At 39.1% G+C, this 27884-nt stretch overlaps 1 protein-coding gene across 1 annotated transcript; it reads left to right on the top strand.

The window, feature by feature from the left end:
* The first annotated feature begins 17 nt into the window (after positions 1 to 17).
* On the top strand, positions 18 to 27609 carry GPT2 (glutamic--pyruvic transaminase 2). Its single transcript, XM_049805255.1, has 11 exons — positions 18 to 817; positions 11325 to 11414; positions 12937 to 13045; positions 16771 to 16904; positions 18833 to 19076; positions 19835 to 19914; positions 20480 to 20616; positions 21320 to 21494; positions 22325 to 22480; positions 23548 to 23660; positions 24884 to 27609. Exons 1-11 carry the CDS (start codon positions 476 to 478, stop codon positions 24972 to 24974), a joined length of 1671 nt encoding a protein of 556 aa, XP_049661212.1. The 5' UTR covers positions 18 to 475; the 3' UTR covers positions 24975 to 27609.
* Positions 27610 to 27884: the final 275 nt, after the last annotated feature.

The raw sequence follows: 27884 nt of genomic DNA, 5'->3' as shown, positions 1-27884 counted from the left end.
GGCGCAGCCGAGGGCCTCAGGAACTACAAAGCCCGCCAGGCAGCGCGCCTGGCAGTCTCGCTGGTGCAATCCACACCTTCGCACGCCCCGGGGCCGGGGTAGGCGCTGGCAGGGGCGGCTGCCGGCGCTGGCTCGAGGAGGATGGTTTTACCCGGGACTCTTCCGGAGCACTAGTGCGGCCGCTCCTGTTGGGGAGAGGGGTCCGCAACGCTGTTCTGATGCAACGGTGGGATCTATTGCTCCTCTGGTGGCATCGCAGCGCTGCAAGATCAGTTGGATCCATTGCAATTAAGTTTGCAGGGTCTGGACATGGGAGGATCGAGCATGTACGTGTAACTGTGCCAGCTCTCCGGCGTTTCTTCTGACTGCATCTCTTGCTCGTGTGCCTCTTACTAGCTGCCGGTTCCGATTACAAAATCCGCCGATCCTCAGCACTAGTATCCTTAACCTTGCTTTGGGAGCTACCTGAAAGACCATGCATCGATTTGTCTTGGTTGCCAGGCAAACTGCGGCAAGCCTGGGCTGCAAAGGGCCGGGGGTCTGCCGAAGCGGAAGGAGAGACATGGCTTTGCGCCGCGCCGCTTCGCTGGCGGCGGGGCGGCAGCCGCGGTGTCCCCGGCTCCCGCGGCCGGCGCGGGAGGGGACGGTGCGCTGGAGCAGCGCTGCCAAGGCCTCCGCGGTGAAGATCAACGAGAAGGCGAGCAGGGAGAAGATCCTGACGCTGGAGTCCATGAACCCGCAAGTGAAGGCGGTGGAATATGCAGTGCGGGGCCCCATCGTCCTTAAAGCCGGCGAGATCGAGAAGGAGCTGCGGAAGGTGAGGCAGGGGCGGCCGGGGGTGCGCGGCAGGGCAAGGCAAGGCAGGGCAAGGCAAGGCAGGGCAGGGCAGGGCAGGGCAGGGCAGGGCGGACTCCCCGCCGCGCTGCTCCGCGCCGCGCCGCCCGCTCCCGCGGCGTGCCCGCCGCCGCCCGCACTGGCCCTGCCCCCGGGGCACTCCTCCGCCGCCGCCGCTGCTGATTGGGGCGTCGGGGGGCTCGGCAGGGCCGCGGCAGGCAGTGGGGCCGCCGTGGAAGGCGGTGGGGCCGGCGGGGCCGCTGACACCCCTCGGGACTGAGAAGCGACCCTGTAGAAGCCTCGGGAAAGCGGGCGGCCGGGGGAGGCACGGGGGGCAGCGGCGCTGCGAGTGCTGGTGCAATGCTTCGTACCGACTGAAAAACTCGCGGACCGCGAGCAGCTTTCCCCCCCCCCCGTCCCTGCTGCTGCCCGAAGCCGTGGCCGGACGCGCTCTCCCCGCGGGGGGCTGCGGCAGCGGCCGGGGCCAGGCCGGGGCGCGCAGCCGCCTCCCGACCCTGCCCTTCCCGCCGCCGGCCCCGGTCCCGCTCCGTGGCGGGACGCCCCCGCACTCGCGCCCCTTCACACGGGAGGCGGGAGAGGCACAAAACAAAGAAACCCGCCCTCCGGCTACTGTTTATCTCGTGTCAGTGACTGCGTAAGGCAAATACGGTATACCCTCATAAAGCAGTGTTGACATTTCTTCAGCCACTTTGACCCTTTGCTGCAATCCCACGTCCTTTGTGTCATACAAGAGGGTGACTGACCAGCTTTCATCATACTGATAAAGCGTTTAAAGCGTTCCTGAGCATTTTAGAGATACTGCCTTTGCCGGGGCAGGGAGACACCTTTGAAACCCGCGGTCTCCGAACACGTGAGATGGACCCGGCACCACTCCACAGCCTCACCCAGCACTCCTCTGCTTCTGGGTTTTCCAGAGCCGGGGAGCCTAATGCTTTCTGAGGACACCACCGACACTGGGCTTCTCTTTTCTTAATGGCAGAAGTTGAGGTGCTTGAGGACAAGCCTTCCGAGCACAAACGCTCGGTAATGCTGCCCAAGGTTTTCGGTGGTTAGCGCTTCTAGGACGATCGGGCAATAAAGCCTGACACAAGATACTCCTGAGGGTCTGGGCCAAAATGTACTAAGTAAAGCATCCAGATCAGTCAGTGCTTACATTTTGTTCTTCACGGTTTTTTTCTTATTCCTTATCTTAATATTGAGACTTAGCATTGAAAAAAACCCAAACCCTTAGCAATTCAGGCTTGGTTTTTGGTTGTACTGTTCACATCACAGCTTCCCCTGTCAGCATGAGGACTCACTTATTTTTGTTTTGAATAAAGCATCTGGCATAGTTACTCTTCTATGATTTCAAATATTATTCCCTGCCTTCATTGCTTTAGAAAGTCTTGCTAATATGTTATTACAGGTACTGCAGACCAATTTGATTAGTATATTTAAAGTGCTTTGAACAAAAACAGGGCCACAGCAATGCTAACGAGAAGAGATTATTTTAATTGTTTGGTCTTTGTGTTACTTGCTTTCCCTTGTTTTAGAAGGTGAAGCACGTTTTCAGCTCACTGTGTATTATATATATCAACTACTTATGTCTAACTCAATAATTATTAAGAACAGCTTCTTTTTTAGAATTCTACTTAAAAAACTTCAGAGTGGTGAGGCAGATTTCATTTCAGAACATCTTGCTTTTGCCTTAAAACTTGTTTATAAAGGTGTCATTGACTTCATGCAACTAGGTTCTCTAGTAGGTGCATTTTCCAGAGTATAAAATCTTCCAGTGTTCTCACTGAGTATGTTTGTTTTCAAGTTAACATCACAGGGCAAGAGATATTACTTGACAAAGCAAATAGAACACGATCTTCACTAACTCCTTCCAACTCCCCTGCTTACTTCAATTACCAGCTGAGTCACTGGCAGAGAGAATAATATTCTGTGCGCATTTTGAAAAATGCAAGAGCAAGTTGTTATTAAAAGATTGTTATGGCAGTTTTGTCCCCACTTACATGGCATTTTCCATTCGGAAGTTTTTTCTTGAATCAGTCTCATGGAATATTATCAATGGCTACCAGCATTCATAGGCATGTGACTAAGATGACTAAAGTAAACAAAAACCTCCCTGTTGGCAGGGAAGGAGGACAGTATTACTGTAAAAGTTGAGCAGTGTATCTGCAGAGAACACTAATCAACTTAAGGAAGCAGCTAAAAGACTTTTTCTTCCACACTGCTCAAGTTTTTCGTTCCTCTTTGCCTTTCTGGTAAAAGTACTGTTATTCCTTCTATTGTTTAATCAAACTGTCTGGTAAAGTATACAGCCTTGAGTAGTACCTAGGTTCCTTATAATTGAAATACAGGTTATCTAAGTGTCTATTTTTTGGTCTAAAGTTGACTTCTCTGTGATCACAGGTCAACGGCACTTCTTTGTTTACTTTTAATTAAAACTGGACAACTACTTTTTTCATCTCTCTCAACCTTAGCTCACAGAGTTAGGTCAACCACTGCCAGCAGAATTAACACTGCCTGATAAAGAAAAGAGGCTGAAGCAGTTGTCAGAGAAAGGTGATGCCCCACAGCATGCCTAGATCCATGATTACTCTTCACTGGCAGCAAAATGGTTGCCCCACAGCAACTCTACTACATATGATGGGGGAGGAGCTTTGGATGGGCATGAAAGCACGGACTCCATAGTATGACATGGAAGTGCTACGCTGGCTGGTGGTAGCAAGAGCAAGCAGAGGTGAAGCAATGATATACCCACTAGTAAATCTGCATTTGTCCTGTTCTGCCAAGATGTCTTTGAGTCATTTGTTTCTAAACTAGAAGCATCTTAAATGAAGACATTGTCTAATCAGATGCAATAGAGGCTCTCCCTGCTTAAACTTAATTCAATTCAGTTGGACTTTATACTTACATAACTTACACAGCTTGTTATGTAGACTATAAAATAGCAACTTGAAGCAGTTTGCACAGTGTAAGCTTTCGTCTTCCTTGAGTTTTGTTCTGCTGTCTCAGACTCCAAATAGCAGTTCCTCTGTTGTTCTATCTGACATTTGCTTCTTTTGTATATTAACTGCAAATGATTACAACAGGAGCTGTAACTCCACAGTGCACATAGAAATAACGACTAAAATGGTAATTGAAAAGTCTCCAACTAGGCAATTTAAGGGATAGTTCTTTAAAAAGGTAAATAAAAATGAGGCATTAATTTCAGCTAATGTGCTCAGGATTAAGCCAATGTAAGTGACGAGTTAGAATACTCTATTAAAGCAGAATAAGATTGATTGTTCAGGAGTACAGATGGGGCATGCCGTACTTGGATTTCATAAATTTTGTTGGCCTGTTACGTGTATTCATCTAGGTGGAAAATCAAGGTTTTGATCTACATTAAGTCTTTCCAGCTGGAAATCTTTATGCAAAATCACTTACTTGAATCATTTCTCTGAATATTTTTTTTAATCATTTTGAAATTGCATCATGCTTCAAAAGTGAAAACCTGATTTCTCTTCCCCTTTGCTAATGGTAATAATCAGCTGATTCTGGCTTACTAAGGTGATACATGGAGAAAGAACAGACTTCAGCCATTTTCCTTGGTGTTTCTGGAAACTTTTGAAAGCAAGCTAGAGCACAGGCATATTTTAATATATTATTATACTCTCAATAGAACTCAAAGAAATAAGATCTTTTCTCTATCCCTTTGTTTTTAGACTTGCTAACAGATGGCCACCATATCAAGTATTGATTTTAATTACATTTCAGACTAGAAATTTTAGCCTGAACATGAATTCAATGCAAGAATAATGTAGTCACTGGACAGAGCCCTTCTCTTTACTTAATCAGTAATAACAAGCTAGTTTTATCTTTACACAGACAGCACATGTACCTGATTTGATACTTTGCATTTGTGCTAATTTTAACTGACCTTGGTATGGAAAGTCCCTTCATATCTGTTACCCTGAGATCTCTCTCCACTTACACTCTCCTATTTTCCCCTTTTCCTGCTTAGGTTTTACGTAATGTCAAGTTCTATGTCAGGTTAAGTTGGCTTACACGTGCCTGCAAAGCGTGTGCATATTAAACAGCATTTTAGGATCCACGAGTCAACTCGTAACATTGGAAACTGTGCCTGGCTTAGTGTAAGTCACACAACATTAGGTCCCTGTTCACAACTTTCAAGTTACTGAAACAGAATTTTAGGGCAGACAGGGGTAGAGGGATGGTATGCAGAGATATGTTGGTAGCATGTAGAAAGTTCCTTCAGATCAGGACAGGTGGTTAGCACATTCCACCACTGGGTCTAGAACTACGTGCCTTTAATGGCACTATGCAGTCTCTACACATTGAAGTCCATTTTTTTTTCTGAACAGCCACTGTAGCCTGACTTACTTTTACAGTAAAAGGGCTGTACACTCATCTCCTGTGCCCATGTTTTTCATTTGCATAACTACAGGCTCTTGTTGCATGCTTATTCAAGTCACTGGTTTATTATTAGATAATAAAACTACCAAAATCCCTTTTACTTATGTAGCTATAATCTTAGGTGGCTTCTGCTTAAGTATTTTGGTTAAAAGACTGTAGAGCTTTTCTCTTTTTTTACTAATTCTTCAGGTTTTTAAATTGAATAGAAAAAATTCTGACTTAGAATCCAGACTTAATTGTAAATCTAAGTTGACTGTGTCCCTGGGAGTTGTGGAAAGATATAACACAGTTTAGACAATGACATGCAGAAATATAATTTGACATGCCAAGAAAAAGATACAAGATTGACTGGTATACCCAGTAATGAAAGATGTTAAGCTTAAATTACCATCCTGTAATTTTCTGCTTTGAATACGTGACTGTGTGCACACTAAGCAAGTATCTTCCAGGCAAGAGCATTTGACCTCATTAAGACAGAACTGTTGTTCCTCAGTTGCCTGTACATGTTGCATACAGAAGCGAATCTGTAGTAAAATCCATGTTTTTTAACAGGGCAAAAACTACTGCAGATGAAAATGAAAGAATATCAGTTTTAAGAGTATGATTACCAAACTCATATGTTCAGAAGCACACAGTCCACAAGATCCAGTTATCTGACCTTTTCTTGTTGAATTCAGTAGCAAAATCTATTCCAAAATAGCCCTTTTCCAATAGATCTTCAAGTTAAGAGGGTCCTAATGTCTAATCTCCTTCTAATAAGCATTATTTTAATTCTGTCATTTACAGTCACATTAAAATCTAGGGCTTTATTCACATAGGCAAAATTTCTGAATGCAAATGCACTTTGAACAATGTATAAGGCTTTTGTAACTTGAGGACAACTCCTGTTCTGTAATCCCTGCATCGGATCTTCCAATTAATGGTCAGCCCCACCAATTTTCTCATCTAATATTAGGGGGCATGCAAGTCATCATTGCCATTTCAAGTCAAAATCCAGACTTTGCTTTCTCCTTCCTTCCAACAACAATTCATGTCATCTGGAATAACACAAACTCAAAGCCTTACTCTGTGGTAAGCAGGTCAGGTTTATTTTTCTGCTGTGAGCTGTTTTAATAAAAAGATTAGAATGCTAATTCAGGCCTTCAAGTCCTTATTAGTTAAGGGCCTCTAGGTAGTGCTTTCTTGGCCCTTTGAGAGAGGGGGGGGCAAGCAAGCAACTTGGCTACTACAGCATAGATCTCAACTATACTGAAATGTTTGGGTTTGCCAGCTCTCTTATTATACAGCTTGTTTGTGCAAGTCACAGCAAAACCAGACTCAGCTTATGCTAAGGAAATAGCACAATGTTTCATAGTGTGTTATTGCCTGACAACCATCAAGAGGAGGCACAAAGCAATGACAATGAAAATGAAACAATGAGGAGCAGCCAAGAGTGGACAAATTCTGAAATTCAGAAATAGCTGAAATACCATGTTGCTCTTCTGGGATTAAAAGTACCTCACATTTTCATGGCCTCCTCAGGGGAAACCTTTTCAAATCTTGCCTATCGCCATTACCAAATCCAAACCACACAAGCCTCTCTACAGACTGAGGGTTTTCCTTTGAAATTTGGTGAAGACTTTAGCAAAGACAGCTTTAGGTCAGTTTGCACCCTTCTTTACTCTTTCTGGGCACAGTGTTATTTTGCACTTTGCCAGAATTCTTAGATGGCACCATTGTAAAGGGAACCTCCAGGCATACTAAAACACCTAAGAGACAAACCAGCTCCTGGCAGTGTATTGCCTTCATGTTAGTTCTTTGGGATAGTGTATGTTCTGGCATCATATAATTTCTTTGATCAAATAATTCTCCCAACGCTTCTTGCATGGTGACTCTCTTCTTGAGAGACAGTTCATGATTTCATACTGTACTCCTTACCTGCTGGGTTTCTTGAGGCCCAGAAGGAAGGGGAAGAGGAAGCTTCTCCAAACCTGGCTAACTACATAAAGATTTGTATTGACTCTGCACCAATGAATTCTGGTTCACATATGAAAATGCCTTCTCCCCTCTATATGTGATACTTAGAACACAGAAAAAGCTGTTAGAATAATCCTGTCTGACCTGCTCAGTTTTCAGAGCTTTTTCATCTATTAAAAGACTACATTTCCTCTGACAAGAGGAGAGTGACAGAAGTAACTGTTGAAGGAACTAATTTCTGAAGAGCTTATTCCAAATCTGGGACAATTCTTTTATTCCATTAAAATCCTTTCATTATCAAGAAGACAGCATCTGAAAAAAAGAAGTGAACACATTTTTATATTTTCTGCTTTAGATCCGAATTTGAAAGTGCAAGATGGCTTCTTCAGCTTTAAAAATGGCTACCACAGTTAGTCCCTTTGCTAACAATTTCAAAAGAATGGCAGAAGATTGGCTTTGTTCCCAAGATGGAGATGAATCATGTTGTTAGGACAGTGTGAGGTGCCACCAAAGGCAGAAGGCTGTAGCAGTGGTTGTTTTGTAGGGCTGGGGATTGGTTTTCCTCCTTGATGTGGTTCATACTCTCTTCAGTAGACATGAGTATCAATCTGGTACTTACTGCTCCTGAGTTTGTTATTAGAGCTCCTGTTCTGCAAGCTTCACTTTTCCAAATCTCTGTCTGCTGGCGGAGGCCAGTTACAGTCCAGTCAGACTGCCTCTAGAATGTACCTTGAAAGCCTGCCTGTACAGGGGAAGTGGGGGGTGAGAGAAAGAGAATGGGGGGCGGGAGGGGAGAATGAGAGGGAGGGGGGGGGGGCAGGGGGCAGCTCTCTATCACTAGAAGAAAGCAAAACAATTCCAATGGCTTAGTTTCTACTCGCCCCATATGTTCCTTGGCTTGCCAGGGACTTAAATTGTCTCAGCACTGGCATGTTGCTGACATGGTCAAAGACTGCTTAGCCTTCTGCAGTGAAATAAATCTTGCCCTAACAAACTATGTCCTGTTGCAGCACTTTTCCTGCTGTTCTACAATCTGATGTTGAGGTTATCAACATCACATTCATACTTGCTCCTTTCACGCAGATCTTTTCACAGACCTTACAGAAAGTATTTGACATTAATCTTCCTTTGGATACCCATGCATATCAGTGCCGTCACCATAGCAGAAACCTTGACACAAGTAACGAGTGACTAATGCCACTCTGTCTTAAGGATTTAAGTAGAGAGTCATAGGCACTGTCTAGACTTCCATTGATGCCAGGTTCTGATAATTCTTGCTTTGAAACTTTGACTCATTAGCATTCAACACTGTTCTTGCCTGTTACTGCTTCCTGTTCGTTCTCTCTGAAATGGTAAGATGGAACTTTTTGTTCTGGAGGAATCAAAACTAAATCTGAACAACTTACGGTATTCCTTCTTTTCATAGAAAGACTGGAAATCAAGTAACAGAAAAAGACGAGACATAGTCATAAGAATTTTTTTCTAGATTTCACTAGGAGGGGATATAGTCAATCTCATGAAGACAGCTCTAAACAATTGCTGATACTAACTCATTGTCAGGGAAGGCAAAGGGCCCAGTTATTTAAAAAGCATCTCTCTTTTGAAAGAGAAAAAGGGCAACAGCTGTTGTAGCTGAGACCAAGAAACACAAGTTAGTCAAGAGGACCACAGGCCTTTAAGCAGGTATGTGGGAACAGTGTGTACAACACAGAAAACCTAATTGTTCCCTCTCTACCAGGATTTTACAGTAAGAAAACTGTTATCTGTGTTTTGCTATTTTCTCCAGATCAATTATTTTAGTAGCAAAGGTAGTGTGGGGTTTACGGAGTAGATGATGATTATATAATCACAGTTGATGCCCAAAGGCAGTGATGGCATAAACATTGAGCTTGGCACTAGCAGAGATCTGGATGGTATCAATGCTAATAAGCTACAACACTATTTACAATAAACCTGACACAAACACCAAAAAGGTCTGCTACCTTTGTTGTAAAGGCTGCATATATAAAAACTCCAAAGGTACATTATGAAATGCAGGGTACCTTTCAGCACTTCACTAACCAAAGAAGTGACTATTTTTTATTGCAAATCACAATAGTATTTTTGTGCAAAACCATCTCATTTGCCTAACATAATATATTTATGTTGTTAGGGGTTTTGTTTGTTCTGGTTTTAATTTGGTAAAACAGGGTATTTCTGTTTCATCTTACTGCTGAGAACTGTTATGGTTTTTTAGACTGTCTAACTTAAGGCATCCCTTATTCTTCAAAAAATTTGTATTACTGTGCAAATCTAGTGAGACTGATTCAGTGTGCTGTAAGAAGGACCAAATATAACCAAAATCTGTGGCAATTTTTCTTAATTTCATGCAAACTGAATTTGTTCTCCTGCTATATGTATCTTTCTTTTCCTGCTTATTTGTAAATCAGAATGAAACAATGTTGTGCTATCACTGGACCCCAGATAGTTTGAAGAGAACCTATTTCTAGCTGTTTGCATTTCTCATAAATTGCTAAACTTCAGCCTCAGATACCTGTAATCTTTATCTGGCATCCATATTCCTAATTCTTTATGTAAGGTTGAAATACACTCTTGTTTAGGCACTCCCTTAGATCAGCAGACATAAAAGCAAATGACTTGAGGGAGTCAGTGTGTCACTTTCAATTATTTTAAGTGAACCTTTTTATATAAAATTGACCCTTTTGATTCAGGATGATGTAAGTCCAATTGTCTTGTTTTAACACCATTTCTAACTACCTATTTAATTTCAAAAGAAAAACCTAAATGCTATCAGTTATATTAGGGACTAGATCTGTAGTGGGAATGTGAATCCCATTATCACATAACCTCTCGGCCACATAACGCAGCTGTAAACCTCCAAATCTGGGAATTTGTATTCCTGGTGAATACTAATATTTTGGTCATTGTTATCTTTGCACATCTGGGTTCCAGTCTGTCACTGAAGTCCAACACATAATCCATGGTAGAAAAGCAAAAATTAGTTAAGGCTTGCCAGCCACCTGTTCTGTATCCAAAGCCAATAACTTGCTGTAAATATATGGGCCAGGAAGAGGCTTTGTGAGTTCAGTCCACAGCCACAGCAGTTTGTTATACGTAATTTTGTACAGAAAACTAATCGGTCTAATTTTGCAGTTCATTAGTCCACATGAAAATTCTGTCACTGTTATAAGGCCTCCCTACTATCTCTCATATTTAATATATATTAGAAAAGCTATAAATTTGTTCTTGCCTACCTGATTTATTCTTCTTGTAATGTTGGCCTTTACTTTCAGTTAATCTTTTCTTATTTAAATCAATGGCGGTTTTTTCTACCAATCAGTTCCTTGCCTTTTTTTCCCTTATTTTATTTTGCTTTTTAAAGAGCTGTGATTGCTAATCAACATTCATCAACTGTTTTCTCTCTGTTCTCATGATGTATTCAGTTCCTCACAGGAAAAATGGCTGTCTGTTCAGATTTCAGAGATTAGGAAGCTTTTAAATATTCATGGTGATTATTTAGCACTTCTGCTGTTTATCATATAGAGCCTCACTGTGATCTACTTTGTAAAACACCTGTATATGGAAAAGTGGGGTCATCACACAATGAATATTTAATCTAAACAGAAAATAAATAAGAAAGCAGTATCTTTACTCTTTTTACTCTAAAAAGTACTAAAGGTCTTGAGGTTTCTTTTGTTGGTGCATTTCTCAAATGTCCTCAAATCTTTTTAGCTCCTTGACTGATCCATCCCTCCCTTAGGTGTATCAAACAAGTTGCTCTAACTGACAATTCAAAATGCCTCTTTTTCATCTTTTCTACTTCAGTATGTATTTTCCAGGCAAGGCAATCTCTTACTTGTAGCTAGCAGAAAAAAAAAAGCCAGCCTATCATTTAAAAATGTGTCACAATTAGCATAATTTCTGTAAAGCATTTAAGATTTACTGGCAGTATTGTTTAAGAAATGCATTAAGCTTTACATTAAACACTCTATCTGTTCTGAGATTAGGCACTGTTTAGTTACAGCCATATGACAGATACCAAAAAAGAGGAATTCTCTATCATCTACTTCAGCCCTAACAATACATTATGAATTATCTCTTTTTAGGGAATCAAAAAACCTTTTACTGAAGTAATTAAAGCCAACATTGGAGATGCACATGCCATGGGACAGAGGCCAATCACCTTTCTCCGTCAGGTAAGTATATTATAACATATTATCCTTGATTTTTTATTAGATTACCAAGAATGCCTTAAAATCTGTCTGATGTGTGTGTATCACTATAATGATTCCCTAACTGCACTTAGACTTAAAATAGTTCTTTCTTAAAGAACTACAAATTTTGATTTCTGAGACAAAGTCCTATACCTTTCTTGCTGAGTGTCCTCCCTCAACACAGTAGCTTTCCTTACTTTTCAGATCATTCCCCATCCATACTTTCTCTTGCCACTTCTCCTATGTTACCAGTCAGCACATTCATTATCAATAATGCACTTCAAAAAAGAAAGTGGTTGTCTTCAAAGAAAAAAAGCAAATGCCTTTCTTTATCTGACAGTATACTTTAAGATCTGCACACAGTTGGATACAACTAGTTGTACTGTTGCTGATTTTGCACATTTTAGCTCTGGGCAAGCTAATTGGTAGGTTAGCTTTTAGAAAAGACTACAACAAGAATCCACATTTGTATATTATTCCTAAAACACAAGCAAGGTTTAAAACTAGGATTATGCTATTTATTGACCATCCCTTACACACACATGTAAAATCCTCAGTCTATAATAATGTAAATTCAGAGACTCCCAGGACAAACTGAAGCTGTATCAAACTGTGCGTCCAGGTGATGAGGTTATAAAATAGAGCTATACAGCAAACTCTCAGCAAACTAGGAAGACCAGAACTTCTTACAAATTATTCAGGTCCGATGTTATTGAAGAAAATACTGGGTAAATGGGAAATCCTTTCTCCCCATGACTGTGTGCACACATGGACTAATCCTTTAGTCATTGTCCGATAAGATGACAACAGCCTATCCATATTACACCATGTAAGCATAAAAATGAGAGAGACTGGAACAAATTAAGCTGGTCTCAAGCAAGACCTCTAGATTCTTTCTGTCTTACATTGCTTCATAAACTTAATTCTGCTAGGTCATGTTTCTACTTTTACTATGTTCTATAACACCACTTCTTTTTTAATTAAATATTTCCCGCAAATTCAAATTAGTAATAACTACAAGTTATTTTGGGGAAGGATTACTAGAACATGCAACTAGGACTTCAAAATTTGATCATATTTCTCAGTTCTGCTCCATATTTAGACTCTTGATTTCTGGTCAAGTGGTCTAGTAATACACAAGTGGGCTAGTAATACACAAAGTGTGGAGGATAGAGCTGTTTCGAGATAATATATGAATAATTAACTGTGTTTTACTGTGTTTGCACTATGCGTAGCTCAATTGGACTCCAATCTTCACTGTCCATAATACAAATAGTTAATAATTCTGTAACAGTTTTTATCAGCAGAACTTGGAACCCAATAAGATTTCTTCACTTCTGTAAGCACTACCCTTAAAAAAATAACTGCAAACTCTTCATCAATAACCTTTGTTTAAAATTAGCTAGTATTTGTGATCTTCATTTCCAAGGAAAGTTAACAGTAATATTACCAACTTAAAATAACCATTGAGAAGTGGCCAATTTACATTTTCTTGGCACTTTAGGTAGTGGCACTGTGTACATACCCAAACCTATTGGACAGCCCAAGTTTTCCAGAAGATGCCAAAAAGCGAGCCAGACGGATTTTGCAGGGTTGTGGAGGAAACAGCTTAGGTAAGCATCTGTTTCAGTTGCTCCTGTTGCTATCAGAATCAACAAAGGTAGTTTCAATATCTGCAGTGCTGAAATTTCTTAATGGTGTTTTATATGATTACAAGTCAAATGGGAGATGGCCTAGGGCAAAATGATAGGGGGAGAGCTCACAGCATGGCCTTCTGATAAGCAGTGACTGATAGTGCAAATTTTTGATGAGGCTTGTCACAGAAGGGGACAAGATGAGGATTATACAGTTATGGAGCCCTCACCACAATAACATCTAGGCATAACCCTAAACAGAATGCTGAGCTTTTTTGTAATAGAAAAGTACATGTTGGAGAGGACTAGTGAAGCTTTGTTACTGTTTTTATGACATCTGTTAATCCTGGACTCTGACAGCTATGTCTCCTGCTAAGTCTAGGTGGGGCTGTTCACAATTTTATCAGCTCTAGAAGTTTCTCTGCCAAGGAGTCTACTGTCCCTGTAATGATGGTATCAACAAACAATATATGTCCATCTCAGCTGATCCAGTTCATAGTCCTGTATCTTAATTTTGAACCATCAGTCCAACTATGTTTGTTAGGATATGAACTGAGGCATTAGAAACTGAAGTACCGAAGTGATAATGCTCTGCAAAGGGAAAGCTGCACAGCTGAAAGGTGGTAGCTTTTTACTTAGCTGAGATAGATAGTTTTAACTGAAGATGTTAAAGCCCTATTTCTCTAAGGTAAAATAACCTTTGAAAGAACTAAAGAATTCCGTTATTCAATCACTGTTCCTGCAAAAGTATACATATAATATACACATAAATAAGTACAAACTTTGCATGTTCAGTAGAGAGGAAATGGAAGAGACAAATTCTTTATCATCTAGCAACTGTACTGCCTACATGTACCTGGGAAATGCCACTAGAATTTCTACTCTGCAGATAGTGTTACAGCTGCTGGGTACAGCAAAGAATCTGGCACACTTAATTACCTTCTTTCAGGTAGGCTAACAGTGACATTTCAGAGTACGTATTAGAGTAATTGGTATATTTCTTAATCTTTGTGATTGCAGTGCCTATTTGCACTGGCATATTTTGAGAATAGGTGCTGTGAAACAATAAAATAAACAAAACCTACATAGTGGTTACATTAGCAGTACTTCAGTCTTGGACTATCCTAACAACACAGCCTAATACAGCATGTATTTTATCTTCACCTGTTTTGCATTGGGTTTGTTTCTATATGTAGAACATTAAAAATACATTTATCGCAACTGAGAAGTTCCTCCAGCTCCATTAATTCCTTTCCTGGCTTACTTTGGAACAATTAAACCACATAGTAGTAGTTGTCATTTAAGAGTTACTGGGGATACATTTTAATTTTGCCTTATTCTTTCTTCGCAGTGATTTTCAAATTCAGGTATATGGTAAGAGTTCTCAGAATGCTGGGTCTTGGCCCCATGCTGGAGTGAAATGGAAGGAATTCAACCTTGCATGATATTTTAGAAATATGTTGAGTCTGTACAAAATCTCCTTTTCAGCAGATCATGTATTTCAAGTAATTTGCATTAGCTCAGTAGACACTACGGAAGTAGGCCTGACACAGTTGCAGTATTCAAATAAGATGCTCATTCTGAATACACCCTTTTAATTTCAGTGGATAGATAAATTGAAGTTCTGTAAGTAACTGGAGTCTAAATGATTTTTTTCCCAATATGGTATGTACCAAGAACTACTGTCCCTCTAAATCCCTGAAAACTAAACCCACTGTAGACCTTACTAATCTGCTGTACTGGTTTATGCCTTCTCTCAACCCTCCTTGTCTCCAGTATCATATATCAGCCCCTTCTCTTGGTCTCAGTTGCTCATCAGCCTCTGCACAGCACTCCATAAACATGCAGTCTGAGGCAAGTAGATGTGCAGCTGAATGTAACTTAGTCCTATCACTTTGTTGGTAGTCTGACAACTGCTGTTCTCTTCATGGCTGAGAGGGAGAAATTGGCTTTCTTGGGAAAAAGCAAAGGTCCAAAAATGATCCCTCCATGTAGCTTTAAGTGCTATGGTGTGCTCTAATAAAACATTATTTTCAAAAAATTTGTCAATCCAACACAGAAGTGGCTTTGCTATATATGGTCAAACTATTTGAAGCATTGTACCCACATCTATAGTGGCCTATTTAAAGGTATTAATTGCAAAGTTAATGTGAATTTCTTGACCTCTGGCTATGAACTAGAATAACCTCACTTCCACTGAACATTTATTTGGCAAAACCCTACTCATAGTATTGAGTCTTGCTACTCCCAGACCATGTATGAAGGCTCAGATATGTCCTCAACTTCTGTTGCGTTCAAATGCTCTGGGAAGCTTTTGACGTCACTTACTTTGTGTGTGGGATAACTGTCATATCTTACCAGGCAGTTGAGAAATTGACCCCTCTCCTATATATAAAAATATCTAATATATGCACACGCAGCTTATTGGGTTGGGTTTATTTATTTGCATCCCACAGTACAAATAGATGGGTTCTAGTCAAAGCTATCAATTGAGTACAATTAAGTGTAGAAGACCTGAAAATTGAATTCAGGTCTTCTGTATATCCTCACTGAGTCATGGGACTCAGCCCTCAACAGAGCACAAGACAGAATGACAGCTTAGGTTTGCTCTCCCACTTTTAACAGCAGCTTCCTAGCTGTGGTCAAAGACCCAGTATAGCTTTTAGTCCTGTAAAAGTAAATGTCTGGGACATGAGGGAACTTTGTGCCCTGAATTACCATTTTGACCCATGCAATTGTGCAGTACTTGCAAAGATTCTTTGTCTTTATAAATTATGCTTTCACAGAAGTATTATCAGGCAGACTACTAGCATATAACTGAGCGATGAGAGTTAAGTCAGGCACAATTATTCCACTCCACCCAACAAGCAAAGAAGATTCTGCAGCTTCATGACAGTGTTCTAAATTAAATGTACACTTGTCACTTCATTGTCTGTCAGTTTTAGGCCTCATAGCTTGAATCCATTCCTCACCTTGGCTTAGGCTTATTTTTACTCTTTGTTTCACATGCTCAGCAATGATGCACACAAGCATTTAACATCTTACTTTATTTAAGATTATTAGTTGTGCTCTGTAAACTGCACGAGGCTTATAGATTGGGGTGATCCCAGATGTTTCTGCTACAAGTAACTGAAAAGCGGTTGTGGGAGATGCTGTGGGGGAAGAGAGAAGCAGTTCAGGATTTGGGGGGTTTTAGACTGTGGGAGAAAATGGTATTATATTATTTTCATATTGCAAATAGAAATGTTATTTTTGTCATGGATTTTAAGAAGTTATTTTCCTTTCCATTGTACATGCTATCTCTGTTCGTTGTTCCCATTACTTAAATAGGTGTTGGCTGACATTCTGAAGTGGTTTTCAACATAAAGAAAGCAACTGGGAGATAGTCAAATGGGATTTCTGTCCCCATTTTCAAAGTAGCCTTTAAATCCTACTTTTTACAAATCCAGTGTATTATTTTTGTATTTTAGTGATACTTAACTATATTTGTCTAATTCCAGAGGAATTCTTTTGGTCTATGAACAAACGAACTCCCTCTCCTACTCCTTGAAACAAACAAACAAACAAACCAACCAACCCTGGGGATCCAAAGCCCTTATATATACAACCTACTTCATACAATACTAGCTCAGGAGTTTTTCTAGCAAACAGAAAATCTGACGTTCATTGTACTCGATTCTCATCTCATTCATTATGTTTTACAGGATCTTACAGTGCCAGTCAAGGTATAAATTGCATCCGTGAAGATGTTGCTTCATATATTGAAAGAAGAGATGGAGGGGTTCCTGCAGATCCAGATAACATATATCTTACCACTGGGGCAAGTGATGGTATTGCTGTAAGTGTTAAAATTAAACCTGTCTCTTCGTGGTATAAACTATAATTTATCAGTTACCTTTGGAAATACAGATCTCTGTTGAACATCTGGTCTCACAAACTCCTGTGAGTTTGATCTGACAGATGCTGAAGTCACATCAAGTGGATATTGAATACACCCAGTTGTGTGGATGTAAGATGCCAACCAAGAAACAGGCGCATGGAGACAAAGTCTCTTAATATACATTAACTTGTACCCTTTGTAAAGGTAGTATAAACTATGTAGGTGCCTAAATATAAATTTAGGAGATTCAGAACATTCAGACTAAATAATGGTGTCCTCAGTGGTTAAGATACATCAGCACTGAAGATTAGAGGTCATGAAGCAATGGCAAAGAGAAGAGGGAATGACCTCGGAGGTGAGAAGTCTCAGCCGTTCTTCTTCCTAGCAAACTCTCTACTAGTGCAGATTAATGCCAGTGAAAATACCAAAGATCTATTTCAGTAGCCAACTTGTTTGGGAAAAACTTCATGGTTTGTCTTCAACCAAGGTTCAAAAATGGTCCTCAGTTAAGACAGGAATAACTGCTTTTATTAAGGCAGCCTTTTATAGCTTGTTTCTAAAAGCTTTTTTTTAAATGACATCTAGTGGCAGAGTTCAGAATGACAATGTTCTGACATCAACAGTTCTCCAGATGTCTTTAGTGAATTGACTGTCCAGAGTTTATGATGCCAAGTGTTATAGTGGCAGCTTGTCAGGAATGGCAGCGTAGCATATCAAATCTGTACCATGCTTATTTGCTTTCACTAGTGATGAAAAGTCAGAAGTACCGTGAGTCTCATTATTTGACACTTTCAAGGATAAAACAACTATTGTTTCATAACTTGGGGGACAGAGAGTGTTAGGAAGTTTTACAGTTTGCATTTGGTCCTGATTATACATTTTGGATGCTTGGTATTTTTCAACTAGTGGTGGGTACAAAATTAGGTTGATTTAGCTGAGTTAGTATGTGATGAGAGGCACAGAAAGGCAGATCTTGTTCTAAAACCAATGAGAAACTTAAAGAATACCGCTGTTATATCTGAAGAGGTATTTTTGTTTTTACACTATCAGTTACATGTTGGTAAGGATGCCTGCTTTGATTGCACCTGTATTTCAGAGTTCTCCCTTAATTATAAAGGCAAGAAATCTCTCCACTTCCTGCACCAAATGCACTCTTTCATTTAATTCACATGGAAAAAGCCTGCACATAGACACACACAGACACACAGCCACTGGGCACAGGTAAATCCTCTGGACTGACCTTAGCACAAGCATTACGTTTCTGTCTGTATCTTCTGTGCATAAACTACATATGATACATTATATTTCCATCCCAAGACATGCAGACTTTAGGTCTCTTCTATTACTTGAAAATGAAACCATAATGCGAGTCTCTAACTTTGTTCCCACCTGGCCACAATTGCTCCTAATCTAAAACAGGTCTCTCTCTTCCAAAGGAAAACCTCCACAGGCCCCGGTTCTAATTTCTGTTTTTATTTATTGGCCTCTTGCATTTGGAGAGATAAAATGAGTGGAAGGCAACAAGCAACAACTAGCTGAGGCTTCTTTGCTTACAACTGGGCACAGTAGAAAAATCATGATCTTGATATTCCTGTTTCCAACATTCCCTCTAGCCTTGTGCTCAGAATGTTTTTCCTAAATTTTGCAGTTGATCAGACATGATCTTTAGAAGCCATGACATGCAGAGGCATTCCATTAAGCTGAGTTAGACCATCCTCACTCAGCCAGTAACTTAACTTGAAATAAATGCCCTTTGGACTGTATGCTGCTATAATAGAAATCTACCTTCACTCTAGATTTTTTAAGGAAGATCAGTAACTTATTCTAGAGTATACTATTAATTCTGGTGTGTGACTCTTTTTTTTAAATTCCTACTTTTCCTCCAGACAATTTTAAAGATCCTGGTCTCAGGAGGTGGAAAATCCCGAACAGGAGTGATGATCCCTATACCACAATATCCTTTATATTCAGCAGCCATATCTGAACTAGATGCTATCCAGGTGAACTACTATTTGGATGAAGAAAATTGCTGGGCTCTAAATGTGAATGAACTTCGCCGTTCCTTGAATGAAGCTAAGGCATATTGCAATCCAAAGGTCCTCTGCATCATCAACCCCGGAAATCCCACAGGTCTATAGCAATTTTGTGTAATGGATGGGGTTTAAGACCAATTTATTTTTTTTCTTCTTTCATTCATTTGACATTGCAGGCAAATCCTCAATACCTATCAAATATGTAAACCTGAGTTCTAGAGATCAGTGCTCTAAGTAGGACAGTATGTCATACTTTTAGAAACTTATTTTCAGTATCATGGAACTCCAGGGATGTGGGAAAAGAGGAGGGAGCAGGTTCGCTTCACTGGATCCCATTTGAAGCCACTGCTTCCGCTGAACTTTTGCAGACTTGTGGAATGACTTTCAGTCACTTTTGGTCTTTATCAAAGATCCTGTCTCTGACATGGCCTGAAGCCTCTTGCCTCTGAGAGGCAATGACTACAAATACACTCTGAACTCAGTGGCAACCACTGCCTCCCTCAGAAGAATTTAGTTTTTTGAGTAGTTGAGGTTCATTAGTGAGAAACTAGCTCCCACTTAACCATCATGCATGTATTTCAAATGATCAGTTACATAGACTACTCTTAATAAGTTATTGATTACTGTATCTCACACTTCTGTTGCTTGAGATGGACTAAGTTACCTTGAACCATAATTTCTCCAAAACTGTTCCTTAATTTCATAGTTAGTGAATTGAATTCTAAAATCAGTAGCACTTTTCTGAGAAAGAGGGATATCTTACTGAAGAGCTAGTAGTGTAACTAGGTCTGGGCAAAAAGGTTTGTACATATATGCTCCACTAACTTTCTTCTTGCTTTAAAAACCAAACTACAGGACAGGTGCAAAACAGAAAGTGCATTGAAGATGTGATACACTTTGCTTGGGAAGAGAAACTTTTTCTTCTGGCTGATGAGGTAATGGAATATTCTGTTCTCTCAAAAGCACAGCTAAGAGTACACATATGAGGTGTAATTTTGTTCCATGTGCGGTATTGGTATTTTTTAAGTACAGGGAACAGATTCTCTGTTGTCATATTAAGATGTGAACAAACATGCAAGATGCTTAATATCAGAGGATTAATATGAGAGGTGGCTTGATCTGGATTTGAACTAGAGAGAAAGTGTAGGGGGCACAAGCAAGGAGACACAAGGAGGAACTTTGCTGGAACTGACCTAAAAACCTATGTGATACTCAGACCACTTCAAATGGAGGAAACAGAAGGAAAATCAATTTAAACATACAAGTGAAGGTTAAATTATACAAAGAAACTCACTGTTCTTCCAAAGGCTAAACTATTAAGTATGGCCACATGAGGTAAAATGTATCATTACAGTAACTATTACTTAACAAAGAACCTTGTGTCTTCTAACAGCTTTGAGTGTTACCACTGTTTCTTCAGTTCAGATCTGGCTCTCTAAAAGGCCATCTTTTATCCTTAGTTGGGGGAACAGAGCACATTAATGTCTTCTGACTGTTCAGGTTTACCAGGACAATGTGTACTCTGAAGGATGCCAGTTTCATTCTTTCAAAAAGATTCTGTATGAGATGGGACCTGAGTACTATAACAATGTTGAGCTGGCCTCTTTTCACTCCACCTCTAAGGGATACATGGGCGAGTAAGTCTGCTTTAGTTGTTTGGTTTTTTTTATTTCATCTTCCTCATTAATCTGGTTGGACAGCCGTTTCATGTTAGTGACCTGAAGGTAATCCACTGTCTTCTATTAATTTTAACTAAAAACTATTAAGAAAAGGAAAACAAGCATTTAAAGCACAGAGTAATGGATTAGCTCAGTGGTTTTCAAACCACCAAATAATAAGTGTATTTATTTCAGACATCTAATGCCTCAAGTCCACAAAGGTGAAATCCTACAGTCCTAAACCGTACCTGTGATAAATCAAAATAGTTTCCAACATTCAAGGGAACAGCTCAAGAATCACTGGGACATTTGATACAAATGTTTGGGTTTGGTTGTTTTGAGGAGGAACAGATGGAAGAAAAAGAATTTTCTGATTAAATGAATGCTGCTACAGCCATATGCTCTTGTTCTGAAGAGCAAACAATCCAAGTTAATCGTTAACTTGCCTAACAGGGAAGCTGCATGTACACAATTTTCTCTGTATGGGATACTAGTGCTTAATGACATATCATTTAGTTCCATCTTAAAACATTATCAGTATAGCAGCTGTTTCAACAACCTGTATGTTACATATTATAAGATCCTTATTAATTGTCTTTCCACTTCTGCCGTTATTTTCATTGCTTTTCCAGTATTTATATACTTGAGGTTAACCGATCTTTTCTGTTCACTTTAATCACAGATGTGGCTACAGAGGAGGTTACATGGAGGTCATTAACTTGCACCCAGAAATTAAAGGACAGCTTGTTAAGCTGCTTTCTGTTCGCCTTTGTCCTCCAGTCTCGGGACAAGCAGCAATGGATATTGTAGTGAATCCTCCAATACCTGGAGAAGAATCTTATTCACAGTTCATAAAGGTCAGCAATAACACGCTTGTTCTTTTGTGCATTTCCTAAACCTATCCTAAGTATTGTGAACTCAAAATATGCACAGAGATCAGACTTTTTTCCTTTCTTCTTGGACAATCCTGTAGTAACACCAATTTACAGAACTATGCAGCGTATTTTAAATTAACTCAGTATGACTACCTCTAAAAATATTTTTTATTCCTTTTATGGTTCCTTTGTTTATGAGCCAAAAAAAAGCTAAGACGGCATTATCAAATCATCTTTCTTGCTGATAAATTCAACTTTTATCCTGTGTTTAGCATGGCAAAAGAATTACTAAATAAGATTTGCTTTTACTAAAATGTAAACAGGAATGTAAGTTCAAATAGAGCTATAAAATCAGCCTTGTTCTTAGGTATCCAGTGCCTCTATATACTGAACATGGTATTCTGTATTGAAGTATACATATAGTTTCTCAGTTGTAAAAATGAAACTGAATCTGGCTTAAGAAATTATGGTATTGAGCTAGATCAAAGGTTCAGCTAACATAAGTCTTTAAAAATAGCCAAAAGTGGATGTTCAGAAGGAAGAACGTAAGAAGAGGGCATGCACATAGAGACTTCTGCAAGTTACTGTCTGTCTATCTATCTACAACACTTTGTAGTTTTATCCTGCTAATGCCTTTTTGCATTGCTGTCTTTAAGAGTATGACTGCAATTAGGAACATCATTTGCTCTAATAGCTCAGCAAAGCCCTAAAAGTGCTTAATTCAGGGAAGGCTTCTTGAAGCATCATAGTTTTCTCTGGCATTTTTATTGCCACTTCAAATACGTCAAACTGAACACCTTCCTTTCAAACAGGAGAAGGAGAGTGTTTTGAACAATCTTGCCAAAAAAGCCAAACTAACAGAAGACATGTTTAACAAGGTACCAGGAATCCACTGCAATCCACTTCAAGGAGCTATGTATGCTTTCCCACGAATCTTTATTCCTTCCAAAGCCATTGAGGAAGCAAAGGTCAGTCATTTTAACCCCAATCCATTTTAACCTTCACACACTTGTGCCTGCCACTTCTAATGATGAATTTTTATTCCAGAGATAGAGTAAGCTCATGTAGTTACAGAAGCAGTACTTCATTGACTACGTATGATCTTAAATATAACATGACCTTTATTTTAAGAGAGGAAAACAAAACAGAGTGTTTCATCACAGTGGTAAAGCTTCCAGGTTGAGAATGCTACCCAAGGACATTAGTTTTAAATAGATTAAATCACAGGGTGGGCAACTAGCTGGACCTGTGCAGATTCCAAACTGCTGCCTGTGCCTGGCTTAGGTAGGCCAGCACGTGCGACAGGGATTGTGAATGGCAGTGTGCTACTGACCCTGCAAAAGAAGCCCCATTCAGCAAGTGTGGGAAAGAGGGAGGGAGGTTTCCTTACAATTTTATTTCTGTACAATACCTTTTGGTATTTGGGTCAGTGAGCTATATTACTAAACGACAAGTCTTTTTGTTCCTAACTAGAGCTCTGTTACCTAATGTGTAATATTCATTTTTTAAAGGGAATTTTATCAGCATAGCTGAGAACAAAAATAGGGCCGTTTTTCAGCTGATTATTTGATTAGGCATATAACCTGCATGTATTTAAGAACTTCCACAGTTATTAAACTTTCTAGTCAGCAGATAATTCAGGGGAAAAACATAGTAACTGCCAACAGAACTGGAACACACAACTCTCAAATTAATTTCATCTTGTCAAATGTCAGTGGCTTAGATTTTTCTAAGTACAATTTTGAGACTTTTGACAAAAAGTTTCAAGCAAGTCAAGGAGAAAACCAAAAATATCTAAAACCTTTCTTCTGAAGCGGGTGTTTTGTGTAGGTTCTTCAGCCTTGTTCCTCTGTGAAGTACTGTCACTTAATTCACAGTGTGAACTGTCCCATTAGCAATTGTTCTTCATCCTCTTTAGTAAATAGAATCAGAAACTAATAATGTAAGATAAGGTTTCAGGAAGAAAAGCAGTCATGAAATTCTATATATTTGGAATATTTTGGCTTCAATAATTCCAAAGTATGCATTCCCTTAGGCTCACAAAATGGCACCTGATATGTTCTATTGCATGAAACTTCTGGAAGAGACTGGAATATGTGTTGTACCTGGAAGTGGATTCGGCCAAAGAGAAGGAAGCTACCATTTCAGGTACAGTTTCTGTTTGTTTAAAATCAAATGGACTGTAATAAGCGAAGTACCATCCCAGTACTTTCTCTTCTGATTTAATATACGAATTTTTCAGTTTATGTTGTCTCACTTTCTGCTGGACATTTTTTGTGGACTGACAACTAGGTTAAAGACCTGGTCTGCTAGATGAGCTGTTCAGGTTTTTAAATTTTTTTCACAGCTTGCTAACATAGTTTTATTCTATTTTTATACACTGACATTTGAAATGCCTTCTCCATGAATACAAACGATGATAATAGCTTATACTCTAATCTTGAAGTTGGCTAAGGCATTACAAAAATTTCCCTGCTTTCTTCTGGGGGGAGGAAAGATTAAACAGTGTTTCCATATGGAGAAACTGCATGAAAGGTGCAATATCTTCCCTATAGATCTGCTTCTTAAACACGCTGAATAACTCTTCACTTTACCAAAACAAGATGTTGGACTAAATCTTCTAATACCAAAACTGTGAACATAAAATCTATTGCTTTTGCTTCCAATAAACAGCACTTTACTCCAGCCAAGCCACTGATAGCTAGAATTTATAATGGAATTTAGTCTTGTTTGGTCTGAAGCAATATAACAGAGGGTGCCTTTAGCAACCATAGTTCTGCAACACAGATAGCTGGGTTAGATATCTGGGTACATGCAGCTCCAGGAAAAAGTTAGTGTGAGTCCATTCCTCTAACAGTGTAGGAAAAACATTTTGTTCTGTAGGTCCTGCACACATACTTAACATGATTTTCAGATGACGCCGAAGAAGGAATAAAGGGACTAAAAACTGCAGTGTGGGATGTTGCATTGTTTTAATGCTTCTGAATTAAGTTTTCAATTCAAAAAGAAATGTACATTTACTCATAACTGCCTGGCCCTAAAGCTCAAAATTTGGCATAACTGCCCCCAAAATGGAAACTGACTTGCTGTTATTTCTTACTGAAAACCTTCTTTATCACTCAACAGAAAATAACAATTCTTGAATTCCTATATATTAACCAATTGAAACCATTTGCTCTGGTTTAACAGTATAGTTCAGTTAAAGCATAAATGCAGAAAATAAGAGAATCACATCAAAACAGATATTAAACTTAACACATTACTAGCTGTGCCCTAAGATTAATCAAGATCTGTGCAAAGATCACAGTTTAGTTTGTTTTGAAGATAATATGGGTTGTTTTTTTCTTCTTCCTTTAAATATTATTTTTCAGAATGACCATTCTTCCTCCAGTAGAGAAGCTGAAGATCCTACTGGAGAAAGTGAAAGACTTCCACATAAAGTTTCTTGAAAAATATGCATGAAACTACTGTGGCTTTTTCCCCTCATCCCTTCCCCTTCGAGGCGAATGGAGAAAATGAACAAAGATATGCTGAGAATGTGCTGTTCATCTAATTTAACTAAATTCAAAATAGATAAAAACAATCTCAGATACTGCTACAACTTATTGGACTATTAAATTTAAGAAGACATTGTTATACCAATATTTTTTTTAAGGGGAAGGGGAGAATGTGAAGAAAGCGGTGAGAAGGAACAGTCAGTAAATGATTTTGTGCCTTGATTGGAAGTTACATTTGTGAACTTTTGACTCCATAGGTTGTGGAAGGGCGTTGCTCATTAAAATTACTACTGTTATGTGGGGTTTTTTACAAAAGAGAAATGCCAAGAGCAATTGTTTAGCTAGGAACATGTTTCCCATCTTAAAATTCTACTAAACAAAAATTCAAAAGACTGCATTATAGGTATTGCGTGGTTTAATTTTTTTTTGTTGTTATTAAGTATGAAATGTTCTCCAAATCTGATTAAGCATGTAGGTACAGCGAGCTTATTTAAAAAAAAAAATAAATCTTTGGCAGATACCTGTGAACATCTGTTAAAAAGAAATCCTGCCATCACACCATAATCTGAGTGGAATATACAGTTTTGATCAGAGGAGTGAACATGGTGTCTGCTTGAACCCTGCTTTTATGAACCTGAAACATAATGAGGAAAAATAGCTCCTTATTCATATGCTATTCAACACATTATCCCAGCATAAGATAAGAACACTGAACACTTCCTCTCATAACTCCATGAGTCTCCTGTTAGGTCACATCTTTTATATACATGGAACATAGTAAGTTACTGTTTCAAAGCAGATGTGAGTACTGTCAATCCTTTCAAATAGGGTAAAATACAACACTATTTCAGAATTGCTTTATGTATGGAGAACATTTCTTTGGAACCACATGACTGAGAGACCCATTGGGCAAAATCCAGCTTGAACTGGCAAGGACTAACAAATGTTACCAGGAGAAATGCTGGGGGTGGTTTCTAATGAAGGAAAAGGTATTTAAAGGAAAATGTCTTGCACCAAGCATAAAGGTAAAAATAATACAGCTCACTCTTAAATCTTCCAGAGTCATACTGCTGGCTAAACGATCCTGAGTACTTATTAAAACCCAGCTAAACCAGGTCACTCTCTAAGAGTACAGCTGTATTACTCTACTAATCTATGTCAGTTTCCCTGCACAACAAAAGAAGGCTTCTGTTTCTCTGGAGTTGGAAGCTGGACACCTTCTGCTAGCACCGATAAAGGACTGAAGGAACATAGCTAACATAGGAACTCAGCCATGAAACCATTAGCATTTGTCAGGCTTAGGCTCAGCATTTACAAAGTTTATTCACATTAAGAATATCTCATTTAATCTAGTCATTCATTTTAAGTTAGTATTTAGAAGTAAACTCATTTTAATGTCTACTAGCATTTTGTTAGGCTGCCTTTGTAGCTGGTTCAACATCCTATGCTGATCTAGTTTACTAAAGCCAAGGGCTAGAGAATCACCATATGGATAAAGTATGTGCCAATCTATTACATGTGGAAGACAAGAGATGTTGCCAATAATTGTCCTTGCAAAGGCAGCTGCTAGTCTATGACATAGCATTAGCAGTTGGTATAGTCACAATTCCTTACTGAAGTCTGTGAGAAGAATTTAGTACTTCTCAATCACCTGCCAGAGGTCACAGGTTCATAAATGAAAATGGCACGCTGCTACACGAAGTTATTATGGAGGCTTGGAGAACAAAAATTATACTTTTATCCTTGGAGAAATGGACTTCTTGAAGGAGAGCAGACTGAGAACACTTAACATTGCTACTATCCATTGATAAATACAACCTTTTATCTGTTAGCACTCTCCACTTGGCATCCTAAATATGCACTAATAAAACAAATCCAGAAAGCAAAACTGTAGTAAGAGGTCAGAATATTGATGTAAAAATAAGACAAACAGCACTTTCCTATTCAAGGAATGTGTCCAAATCAGATCTGGCTTTGGACTCGTAATGCAGTGTAGATTGAAGCTAAGATCTAACAATGGGAGTTAGAATATTTTTTTATATTTTTGTAACTACAGCTTTTTCATGGGGTAGTATTTGTAATCTAATAAGTCAATAGATTTTATATTTGCCTTGCATTTGCACCTGATAATTCTGGAAAAAAAGTAAAGGTTTACAAGTTTCTAATGATAACTTACAGGTGTGAAAGGCTTTTTGTTTTAAGTCAGGACAGCAATTCTTACACTTTTAAATCAAAATACAATGGCATAAACTGAGTTTTTTCTAAACATTCTAATGGTGCCTTTTATGTTTCTGACATTATAAGGGATAACAATTTGTTCTTGATGCATCTCATATGGAAGGGTGGTGATTTCTATTGTCCATCTACAATATTTGTATGTACTGTGATAAGGTTAATGTGCATTTTTGTGGAACAATCCTGTAAAGCTAAGAAAAGAGGCTTATTTTCAATGTCTTTGAAATATTTCATTAATAACAGACAATCCTTACTTTCAAATGCATGCTTCTAGGTTTGATTTTCCTACAGGTGCTCCTTACAATGGTACTTCAGATGTATGAGACTTCCAAATAATAAAGCACATGTTAAATAAAAAAAGGTAATAGTTCTCCATTTCCTATGTCACTGAAGCAACACTTGCTGGATTGCACTATGAGGCATCTAACTTCACGTTCCAACTAGTATTTACTTTAATCCATCTACCAGATCATTAATTTTTGCATCACTCCAATTTATGGACTTGAAATTTGTCAGACTTGTTACCACAAAACTATTCCTTACCAATGCAGAACTGTACAGAGGTGGTTTTAGGCATGTTTTATGTTCATAATTAATCATATCTTTTTATGTAAGGAGTTGCAACCAGGAGTTAAGCAAG

The sequence above is a fragment of the Accipiter gentilis genome, chromosome 7 (assembly GCF_929443795.1).
Source record: "Accipiter gentilis chromosome 7, bAccGen1.1, whole genome shotgun sequence".
Taxonomy (NCBI): Eukaryota; Metazoa; Chordata; class Aves; order Accipitriformes; family Accipitridae; genus Astur; species Astur gentilis.
Note: the sequence above shows the minus strand (reverse complement) of the source record. Positions and strands in the feature narration are given on the sequence as shown.